Source organism: Mustelus asterias, unplaced genomic scaffold (genome assembly GCF_964213995.1).
Source record: "Mustelus asterias unplaced genomic scaffold, sMusAst1.hap1.1 HAP1_SCAFFOLD_3877, whole genome shotgun sequence".
Classification (NCBI taxonomy): domain Eukaryota; kingdom Metazoa; phylum Chordata; class Chondrichthyes; order Carcharhiniformes; family Triakidae; genus Mustelus; species Mustelus asterias.
This window is the reverse complement of record NW_027593822.1, coordinates 2,501-15,000: the sequence shown is the minus strand read 5'-3', so window position 1 is coordinate 15,000 and position 12,500 is coordinate 2,501. Positions and strand designations below refer to the sequence as shown.

General features: G+C 49.4%; 1 protein-coding gene across 1 annotated transcript in view; it reads right to left on the bottom strand.

Annotated features, from left to right (window-relative positions):
- The window catches only part of LOC144490829 (double C2-like domain-containing protein alpha), a gene marked incomplete at its 3' end in the record, with an annotated part of 20,188 nt that overhangs the window by 5,925 nt on the left and 1,763 nt on the right, over window positions 1-12,500 (bottom strand). The window contains exon 2 of the mRNA XM_078208525.1: window positions 3,354-3,428. Coding sequence (XP_078064651.1) covers window positions 3,354-3,416 — 63 coding nt within the window. The remainder of the gene's footprint in view (window positions 1-3,353; window positions 3,429-12,500) is intronic.

Sequence of the window (12,500 nt, the reverse complement as noted above, 5' to 3'; positions counted from 1 at the left end):
ACTACTTCTGTCAACCGCAGCAAGTCATCTGGTCACTGGAGAGGGAGCTTTACTCTGTATCTAACCCCGTGCTGTACCTGTCCTGGGAGTGTTTGATGGGGACAGTGTAGAGGGAGCTTTACTCTGTATCTAACCCCATGCTGTACCTGTCCTGGGAGTGTTTGATGGGGGACAGTGGAGAGGGAGCTTGACTCTGTATCTAACCCCGTGCTGTACCTGTCCTGGGAGTGTTTGATGGGGGACAGTGTAGAGGGAGCTTTACTCTGTATCTAACCCCGTGCTGTACCTGTCCTGGGAGTGTTTGATGGGGGACAGTGTAGAGGGAGCTTTACTCTGTATCTAACCCCGTGCTGTACCTGTCCTGGGAGTGTTTGATGGGGGACAGTGTAGAGGGAGCTTTACTCTGTATCTAACCCCGTGCTGTACCTGTCCTGGGAGTGTTTGATGGGGGACAGTGTAGAGGGAGCTTTACTCTGTATCTAACCCCGTGCTGTACCTGTCCTGGGAGTGTTTGATGGGGGACAGTGTAGAGGGAGCTTTACTCTGTGTCTAACCCCGTGCTGTACCTGTCCTGGGAGTGTTTGATGGGGGACAGTGCAGAGGGAGCTTCACTCTGTATCTAACCCCGTGCTGTACCTGTCCTGGGAGTGTTTGATGGGAACAGTGTAGAGGGAGCTTTACTCTGTATCTAACCCCGTGCTGTACCTGTCCTGGGAGTGTTTGATGGGGGACAGTGTAGAGGGAGCTTTACTCTGTATCTAACCCCGTGCTGTACCTGTCCTGGGAGTGTTTGATGGGGGACAGTGTAGAGAGGGCTTTACTCTGTATCTAACCCCGTGCTGTACCTGTCCTGGGAGTGTTTGATGGGGACAGTGTAGAGGGAGCTTTACTCTGTATCCAACCCCGTGCTGTACCTGTCCTGGGAGTGTTTGATGGGGGACAGTGTAGAGGGAGCTTTACTCTGTATCTAACCCCGTGCTGTACCTGTCCTGGGAGTGTTTGATGGGGGACAGTGTAGAGGGAGCTTTACTCTGTGTCTAACCCCGTGCTGGACCTGTCCTGGGAGTGTTTGATGGGGGACAGTGGAGAGGGAGCTTTACTCTGTATCTAACCCCGTGCTGTACCTGTCCTGGGAGTGTTTGATGGGGGACAGTGCAGAGGGAGCTTTACTCTGTATCTAACCCCGTGCTGTACCTGTCCTGGGAGTGTTTGATTAGGACAGTGTAGAGGGAGCTTTACTCTGTATCTAACCCCGTGTTGTACCTGTCCTGGGAGTGTTTGATGGGGGACAGTGTAGAGGGAGCTTTACTCTGTATCTAACCCCGTGCTGTACCTGTCCTGGGAGTGTTTGATGGGGACAGTGTAGAGGGAGCTTTACTCTGTATCTAACCCCGTGCTGTACCTGTCCTGGGAGTGTTTGATGGGGGACAGTGTAGAGGGAGCTTTACTCTGTATCTAACCCCGTGCTGTCCCTGTCCTGGGAGTGTTTGATGGGGGACAGTGTAGAGGGAGCTTTACTCTGTATCTAACCCCGTGCTGTACCTGTCCTGGGAGTGTTTGATGGGGGACAGTGTAGAGGGAGCTTTACTCTGTATCTAACCCCGTGCTGTACCTGTCCTGGGAGTGTTTGATGGGGACAGTGTAGAGGGAGCTTTACTCTGTATCTAACCCCGTGCTGTACCTGTCCTGGGAGTGTTTGATGGGGACAGTGTAGAGGGAGCTTTACTCTGTATCTAACCCCGTGCTGTACCTGTCCTGGGAGTGTTTGATGGGGGACAGTGTAGAGGGAGCTTTACTCTGTATCTAACCCCGTGCTGTACCTGTCCTGGGGGTGTTTGATGGGGGGACAGTGTAGAGGGAGCTTTACTCGGTATCTAACCCCGTGCTGTACCTGTCCTGGGAGTGTTTGATGGGGGACAGTGTAGAGGGAGCTTTACTCTGTATCTAACCCCGTGCTGTACCTGTCCTGGGAGTGTTTGATGGGGACAGTGTTGAGGGAGCTTTACTCTGTATCTAACCCCGTGCTGTACCTGTCCTGGGAGTGTTTGATGGGGGACAGTGTAGAGGGAGCTTTACTCTGTATCTAACCCCGTGCTGTCCCTGTCCTGGGAGTGTTTGATGGGGACAGTGTAGAGGAAGCTTTACTCTGTATCTAACCCCGTGCTGTACCTGGGTCCTGGGAGTGTTTGATGGGGGACAGTGTAGAGGGAGCTTTACTCTGTATCTAACCCCGTGCTGTACCTGTCCTGGGAGTGTTTGATGGCTGGTTCCGTGACAGATTTGTTAATGTATGGGACTAATCGAATCAGTTGAAGGGAGAATGTGGAACTGTATTTTCCTGTTAATATGCTGTCTTTGTCCAGGTTCTCAGATTTGAGCTGCTGTTCATGTCGTGATTAAATTAATCAGAATTCCATGTCCTTGTCAGCAGCCGGCGTTCCTGAGTAATTGAGGGAAATTGCTTTCTGTGCTGGACACATTTGCTGTTATTAAACCCTGTCTCACCACCTGAACTCCGCATTTCACCCATCCACTGACTCCAGACGGATCCATTACCCGCAGTGAGACATCACTCAGCCTCTTCGTACTGTCAGGAGAAGCAGACACTCACTCAGATCTGCAACCTCAACACCCCAACTCTGTAAATCCCTCCCTGACTCTCTGTCTGCCCCTCTCTGTCTCTCCCTCTCTCTGTCTCTCCCTCTCTCTGTCTCTCTCTCTCTGTCTCTCTCTCTCTGTCTCTCTCTCTCTGTCTCTCTCTCTCTGTCTTTCTCTCTGTCTCTCTCTCTGTCTCTCTCTCTCTGTCTCTCTCTCTGTCTTTCTCCCTGTCTCTCTTTCTGTCTCTCTCTCTCTGTCTCTCTCTCTCTGTCTCTCTCTCTCTCTCTCTGTCTCTCTATCTCTCTCTCTGTCTCTCTCTCTCTGTCTCTCTGTTTCTCGCTCTCTCTCTCTGTCTCTCTCTCTCTGTCTCTCTCTCTCTCTCTGTCTCTCTCTCTCTGTCTCTCTCTCTGTCTATCTCTCTTTGTCTCTGTCTCTCTCTCTGTGTCTCCCTCTCTCTGTGTCCCTCTCTGTGTCTCCCTCTCTCTGTGTCCCTCTCTCTGTCTCCCTCTCTCTGTCTCCCTCTCTCTGTCTCCCTCTCTCTGTGTCCCTCTCTCTGTCTCTCTCTCTCTGTCTGTCTCTCTCTCTCTCTCTCTCTCTGTCTCTCTCTGTCTCTCTCCCTCTCTCTGTCTCTGTCTCTCTCTCTCTCTCTCTCTCTCTCTGTCTCTGTGGGAGTGTCAGCCATCACTGGTGAGTCTGTGTTGACGGGCCCCCTGTTGGGAAGGTGTGTTGTGACATTATCCAGAGTGAACGGGTACCTTGCAGGCTCCTGGGAGGAGATGGATCTTCACATAGGGATCAGACAATCCGTTAAAATCCATTGGCTTCAACCCCTGTCAATCAAAGATAGCGTGGTGAGCGAGGATCCGGAAAAGCGTGGCGAGATTCCCACTGACCCTCCGTCAGAGAGCCTTTCACAGGGTCGATGCCGAGAGGCTGTTTTCCCTCGCTTGTTCCCCCACCCACACACCCCCCACCGCCCCCCGCCAACACCCCCCACCTTTCTCTGAATCCATCCGTGGGACACGATGAGTCGCCGGCTGGGCCAGAGCTTATTGCCCATCCCTCGTTGCCCTTGGCGGGCAGTCGAGAGTCACCCACACATTGCTGTGGCTCTGGGGTCACATGGGGCAATTTAGCATGGCCAATCCCCCCTAACCTACACATCTTTGGACACTAAGGGGCAATTTAGCATGGCCAATCCCCCTAACCTGCACATCTTTGGACACTAAGGGGCAATTTAGCACGGCCAATCCCCCTAACCTGCACATCTTTGGACACTAAGGGACAATTTAGCATGGCCAATCCCCCTAACCCACACATCTTTGGACACTAAGGGACAATTTAGCATGGCCAATCCCCCTAACCCACACATCTTTGGACACTAAGGGACAATTTAGCATGGCCAATCCACCTAACCTACACATCTTTGGACACTAAGGGACAATTTAGCATGGCCAATCCACCCTAACCTACACATCTTTGGACACTAAGGGACAATTTAGCATGGCCAATCCACCTAACCTACACATCTTTGGACACTAAGGGACAATTTAGCATGGCCAATCCACCTAACCTACACATCTTTGGACACTAAGGGACAATTTAGCATGGCCAATCCCCCTAACCTACACATCTTTGGACACTAAGGGGCAATTTAGCACGGCCAATCCCCCTAACCTACACATCTTTGGACACTAAGGGACAATTTAGCATGGCCAATCCCCCTAACCCACACATCTTTGGACACTAAGGGACAATTTAGCATGGCCAATCCCCCTAACCCACACATCTTTGGACACTAAGGGACAATTTAGCATGGCCAATCCACCTAACCTACACATCTTTGGACACTAAGGGACAATTTAGCATGGCCAATCCACCCTAACCTACACATCTTTGGACACTAAGGGACAATTTAGCATGGCCAATCCACCTAACCTACACATCTTTGGACACTAAGGGACAATTTAGCATGGCCAATCCACCTAACCTACACATCTTTGGACACTAAGGGACAATTTAGCATGGCCAATCCCCCTAACCTACACATCTTTGGACACTAAGGGACAATTTAGCATGGCCAATCCACCTAACCTACACATCTTTGGACACTAAGGGACAATTTAGCATGGCCAATCCACCCTAACCTACACATCTTTGGACACTAAGGGACAATTTAGCATGGCCAATCCACCTAACCTACACATCTTTGGACACTAAGGGACAATTTAGCATGGCCAATCCACCTAACCTACACATCTTTGGACACTAAGGGACAATTTAGCATGGCCAATCCCCCTAACCTACACATCTTTGGACACTAAGGGACAATTTAGCATGGCCAATCCCCCTAACCTACACATCTTTGGACACTAAGGGACAATTTAGCATGGCCAATCCCCCTAACCTACACATCTTTGGACACTAAGGGACAATTTAGCATGGCCAATCCCCCTAACCTACACATCTTTGGACACTAAGGGACAATTTAGCATGGCCAATCCCCCTAACCTACACATCTTTGGACACTAAGGGGCAATTTAGCATGGCCAATCCACCTAACCTACACATCTTTGGACACTAAGGGGCAATTTAGCACGGCCAATCCACCCTAACCTACACATCTTTGGACACTAAGGGACAATTTAGCATGGCCAATCCCCCTAACCTACACATCTTTGGACACTAAGGGGCAATTTAGCACGGCCAATCCCCCTAACCTGCACATCTTTGGACACTAAGGGACAATTTAGCATGGCCAATCCCCCTAACCCACACATCTTTGGACACTAAGGGACAATTTAGCATGGCCAATCCCCCTAACCCACACATCTTTGGACACTAAGGGACAATTTAGCATGGCCAATCCACCTAACCTACACATCTTTGGACACTAAGGGACAATTTAGCATGGCCAATCCACCCTAACCTACACATCTTTGGACACTAAGGGACAATTTAGCATGGCCAATCCACCTAACCTACACATCTTTGGACACTAAGGGACAATTTAGCATGGCCAATCCACCTAACCTACACATCTTTGGACACTAAGGGACAATTTAGCATGGCCAATCCCCCTAACCTACACATCTTTGGACACTAAGGGGCAATTTAGCACGGCCAATCCCCCTAACCTACACATCTTTGGACACTAAGGGACAATTTAGCATGGCCAATCCCCCTAACCCACACATCTTTGGACACTAAGGGACAATTTAGCATGGCCAATCCCCCTAACCCACACATCTTTGGACACTAAGGGACAATTTAGCATGGCCAATCCACCTAACCTACACATCTTTGGACACTAAGGGACAATTTAGCATGGCCAATCCACCCTAACCTACACATCTTTGGACACTAAGGGACAATTTAGCATGGCCAATCCACCTAACCTACACATCTTTGGACACTAAGGGACAATTTAGCATGGCCAATCCACCTAACCTACACATCTTTGGACACTAAGGGACAATTTAGCATGGCCAATCCCCCTAACCTACACATCTTTGGACACTAAGGGACAATTTAGCATGGCCAATCCACCTAACCTACACATCTTTGGACACTAAGGGACAATTTAGCATGGCCAATCCACCCTAACCTACACATCTTTGGACACTAAGGGACAATTTAGCATGGCCAATCCACCTAACCTACACATCTTTGGACACTAAGGGACAATTTAGCATGGCCAATCCACCTAACCTACACATCTTTGGACACTAAGGGACAATTTAGCATGGCCAATCCCCCTAACCTACACATCTTTGGACACTAAGGGACAATTTAGCATGGCCAATCCCCCTAACCTACACATCTTTGGACACTAAGGGACAATTTAGCATGGCCAATCCCCCTAACCTACACATCTTTGGACACTAAGGGACAATTTAGCATGGCCAATCCCCCTAACCTACACATCTTTGGACACTAAGGGACAATTTAGCATGGCCAATCCCCCTAACCTACACATCTTTGGACACTAAGGGGCAATTTAGCATGGCCAATCCACCTAACCTACACATCTTTGGACACTAAGGGGCAATTTAGCACGGCCAATCCACCCTAACCTACACATCTTTGGACACTAAGGGACAATTTAGCATGGCCAATCCCCCTAACCTACACATCTTTGGACACTAAGGGACAATTTAGCATGGCCAATCCCCCTAACCTACACATCTTTGGACACTAAGGGACAATTTAGCATGGCCAATCCCCCTAACCTACACATCTTTGGACACTAAGGGCAATTTAGCACAGCCAATCCACCCTAACCTACACATCTTTGGACACTCAGGGGCAATTTAGCACGGCCAATCCACCCTAACCTACACATCTTTGGACACTAAGGGGCAATTTAGCATGGCCAATCCACCTAACCTGCACATCTTTGGACACTAAGGGGCAATTTAGCATGGCCAATCCACCCTAACCTACACATCTTTGGACACTAAGGGGGCAATTTAGCATGGCCAATCCACCTAACCTGCACATCTTTGGACACTAAGGGACAATTTAGCATGGCCAATCCACCTAACCTGCACATCTTTGGACACTAAGGGGCAATTTAGCATGGCCAATCCCCCTAACCTACACATCTTTGGACACTAAGGGCAATTTAGCACGGCCAATCCACCCTAACCTACACATCTTTGGACACTAAGGGGCAATTTAGCACAGCCAATCCACCCTAACCTACACATCTTTGGACACTAAGGGCAATTTAGCACGGCCAATCCACCCTAACCTACACATCTTTGGACACTAAGGGCAATTTAGCACAGCCAATCCACCCTAACCTACACATCTTTGGACACTCAGGGGCAATTTAGCACGGCCAATCCACCCTAACCTACACATCTTTGGACACTAAGGGGCAATTTAGCATGGCCAATCCACCCTAACCTACACATCTTTGGACACTAAGGGACAATTTAGCATGGCCAATCCCCCTAACCTACACATCTTTGGACACTAAGGGACAATTTAGCATGGCCAATCCCCCTAACCTACACATCTTTGGACACTAAGGGGCAATTTAGCACGGCCAATCCCCCTAACCTACACATCTTTGGACACTAAGGGCAATTTAGCACAGCCAATCCACCCTAACCTACACATCTTTGGACACTCAGGGGCAATTTAGCACGGCCAATCCACCCTAACCTACACATCTTTGGACACTAAGGGCAATTTAGCACAGCCAATCCACCCTAACCTACACATCTTTGGACACTCAGGGGCAATTTAGCACGGCCAATCCACCCTAACCTACACATCTTTGGACACTAAGGGGCAATTTAGCATGGCCAATCCACCCTAACCTACACATCTTTGGACACTAAGGGACAATTTAGCATGGCCAATCCCCCTAACCTACACATCTTTGGACACTAAGGGACAATTTAGCATGGCCAATCCCCCTAACCTACACATCTTTGGACACTAAGGGACAATTTAGCATGGCCAATCCCCCTAACCTACACATCTTTGGACACTAAGGGCAATTTAGCACAGCCAATCCACCCTAACCTACACATCTTTGGACACTCAGGGGCAATTTAGCACGGCCAATCCACCCTAACCTACACATCTTTGGACACTAAGGGGCAATTTAGCATGGCCAATCCACCTAACCTGCACATCTTTGGACACTAAGGGGCAATTTAGCATGGCCAATCCACCTAACCTGCACATCTTAGGACACTAAGTGCAATTTAGCATGGCCAATCCACCTAACCTGCACATCTTTGGACACTAAGGGGCAATTTAGCATGGCCAATCCACCTAACCACATCTTTGGACACTAAGGGGCAATTTAGCATGGCCAATCCACCCTAACCTACACATCTTTGGACACTAAGGGGCAATTTAGCACGGCCAATCCCCCTAACCTACACATCTTTGGACACTAAGGGACAATTTAGCACGGCCAATCCCCCTAACCTACACATCTTTGGACACTAAGGGCAATTTAGCACGGCCAATCCACCTAACCTACACATCTTTGGACACTAAGGGGCAATTTAGCATGGCCAATCCACCTAACCTGCACATCTTTGGACACTAAGGGGCAATTTAGCACGGCCAATCCACCCTAACCTACACATCTTTGGACACTAAGGGGCAATTTAGCATGGCCAATCCACCTAACCTGCACATCTTTGGACACTAAGGGACAATTTAGCACGGCCAATCCACCCTAACCTACACATCTTTGGACACTAAGGGGCAATTTAGCATGGCCAATCCACCTAACCTGCACATCTTTGGACACCAAGGGGTAATTTAGCATGGCCAATCCACCTAACCTGCACATCTTTGGACACTAAGGGGCAATTTAGCATGGCCAATCCACCTAACCTGCACATCTTAGGACACTAAGTGCAATTTAGCATGGCCAATCCACCTAACCTGCACATCTTTGGACACTAAGGGGCAATTTAGCATGGCCAATCCACCTAACCACATCTTTGGACACTAAGGGGCAATTTAGCATGGCCAATCCACCCTAACCTACACATCTTTGGACACTAAGGGGCAATTTAGCATGGCCAATCCACCTAACCACATCTTTGGACACTAAGGAACAATTTAGCATGGCCAAACCACCTAACCTACACATCTTTGGACACTAAGGGGCAATTTAGCATGGCCAATCCACCTAACCACATCTTTGGACACTAAGGGACAATTTAGCATGGCCAATCCACCTAACCGACACATCTTTAGACACTAAGGGACAATTTAGCATGGCCAATCCACCTAACCGACACATCTTTAGACACTAAGGGACAATTTAGCATGGCCAATCCACCTAACCTGCACATCTTTGGACACTAAGGGACAATTTAGCATGGCCAATCCACCTAACCTGCACATCTTTGGACACTAAGGGACAATTTAGCATGGCCAATCCACCTAACCTGCACATCTTTGGACACTAAGGGACAATTTAGCATGGCCAATCCACCCTAACCGACACATCTTTGGACACTAAGGGGCAATTTAGCATGGCCAATCCCCCTAACCTACACATCTTTGGACACTAAGGGACAATTTAGCATGGCCAATCCACCCTAACCTGCACATTTTTGGACACTAAGGGACAATTTAGCATGGCCAATCCACCTAACCCGCACATCTTGGGACACTAAGGGACAATTTAGCATGGCCAATCCACCTACCCTACACATCTTTGGACACTAAGGGACAATTTAGCATGGCTAATTCACCTAACCACATCTTTGGACACTAAGGCGCAATTTAGCATGGCCAATCCGCCTAACCTACACATCTTTGGACACTAAGGGGCAATTTAGCATGGCCAATCCACCTAACCTACACATCTTTGGACACTAAGGGACAATTTAGCATGGCTAATTCACCTAACCACATCTTTGGACACTAAGGGGCAATTTAGCATGGCCAATCCACCTAACCTACACATCTTTGGACACTAAGGGCAATTTAGCACGGCCAATCCACCTAACCTACACATCTTTGGACACTAAGGGGCAATTTAGCATGGCCAATCCACCTAACCTACACATCTTTGGACACTAAGGGACAATTTAGCATGGCCAATCCACCTAACCTACACATCTTTGGACACTAAGGGACAACTTAGCATGGCCAATCCACCTAACCACATCTTTGGACACTAAGGGGCAATTTAGCATGGCCAATCCACCTAACCCACAGATCTTTGGACACTAAGGGGCAATTTAGCATGGCCAATCCACCTAACCTACACATCTTTGGACACTAAGGGACAATTTAGCATGGCCAATCCACCTAACCTACACATCTTTGGACACTAAGGGACAATTTAGCACGGCCAATCCACCTAACCTACACATCTTTGGACACTAAGGGGCAATTTAGCATGGCCAATCCACCTAACCCACAGATCTTTGGACACTAAGGGACAATTTAGCATGGCCAATCCATCTAACCCACAGATCTTTGGACACTAAGGGACAATTTAGCATGGCCAATCCACCTAACCTACACATCTTTGGACACTAAGGGACAATTTAGCATGGCCAATCCCCCTAACCGACACATCTTTGGACACTAAGGGACAATTTAGCATGGCCAATCCCCCTAACCGACACATCTTTGGACACTAAGGGGCAATTTAGCATGGCCAATCAACCTAACCCGCACATCTTTCGGACTGTGGGAGGAAACCGGAGCACCCGGAGGAAACCCACGCAGACACGGGGAGAATGTGCAGACTCCGCACAGACAGTGACCCGAGCCGGGAATCGAACCCGGGTCCTCGGCGCTGTGAGGCAGCAGCGCTAACCCGCTGTGCCGCCCCGTGGGTCAGCCCGGACACGGTGAGCTGAAGGGCCTCTTTTAGTGATTCTGTGATACGGAGGTGGATAAGTATTAGCTCGGGGGGATAGAGGGAAACTGGAACAGGGAAGGAATCGAGGTCAGGATGGATCAGCCAGTATGGGATGGCGGGGCAGGCTTGAAGGGGCTCGGATGGCGTACAGCCCACCACCTCCCTGTCTCGAGTTGGCAGCTGTGTGTGTGTGTATTTGAGAGAGTGCGTACGCAGAGCGGCATTCTGGCGTCTCTCTGCGACTCCCACGGGCACAGCTGGTATCCGAGCTGGCAAATGTCAGTAATTACAGAGTCCCCAGCGCTTTAATTAACATCGCCGCTGGAAACCAGCCAATTCCGATCCCTCGGGGGACTTGCAGGTTCCGAGGATGGACTCAGGAACTCTCTGGGAAAAGGGCGGTCGGGTGGCGGCGAGGACGGGGGGCGGGGGGGGGGGAACAGGCGGATGAGTGGCGAGAGGCGGGGGCAGAAGGGTGGCACTCAAAGAACAAGGAAAATTACAGCACAGGAACAGGCCCTTCGGCCCCTCCTGCACCGACCGTGCTGCCCCCGACTGAACTAAAACCCCCTACCCTTCCGGGGACAATTTAGCATGGCCAATCCCCCTAACCCGCACATCTTTGGACACTAAGGGACAATTTAGCACGGCCAATCCCCCTAACCCGCACATCTTTGTACACTAAGGGACAATTTAGCACGGCCAATCCACCTAACCTACACATCTTTGGACACTGAGGGACAATTTAGCATGGCCAATCCCCCTAACCTACACATCTTTGGACACTAAGGGACAATTTAGCATGGCCAATCCACCTAACCTGCACATCTTTGGACACTCAGGGACAATTTAGCACGGCCAATCCACCTAACCTACACATCTTTGGACACTAAGGGACAATTTAGCATGGCCAATCCACCCTAACCCACACATCTTTGGACACTAAGGGACAATTTAGCACGGCCAATCCCCCTAACCTACACATCTTTGGACACTAAGGGACAATTTAGCATGGCCAATCCCCCTAACCTACACATCTTTGGACACTAAGGGACAATTTAGCATGGCCAATCCACCTAACCTACACATCTTTGGACACTGAGGGACAATTTAGCATGGCCAATCCCCCTAACCTACACATCTTTGGACACTGAGGGACAATTTAGCATGGCCAATCCACCCTAACCTGCACATCTTTGGACACTAAGGGACAATTTAGCACGGCCAATCCCCCTAACCTGCACATCTTTGGACACTAAGGGACAATTTAGCATGGCCAATCCCCCTAACCTGCACATCTTTGGACACTAAGGGACAATTTAGCACGGCCAATCCCCCTAACCAGCACATCTTTGGACACTAAGGGACAATTTAGCATGGCCAATCCCCCTAACCTGCACATCTTTGGACACTAAGGGACAATTTAGCATGGCCAATCCACCTAACCTGCACATCTTTGGACACTAAGGTTCAATTTAGCATGGCCAATCCACCTAACCTACACATCTTTGGACACTAAGGGACAATTTAGCAT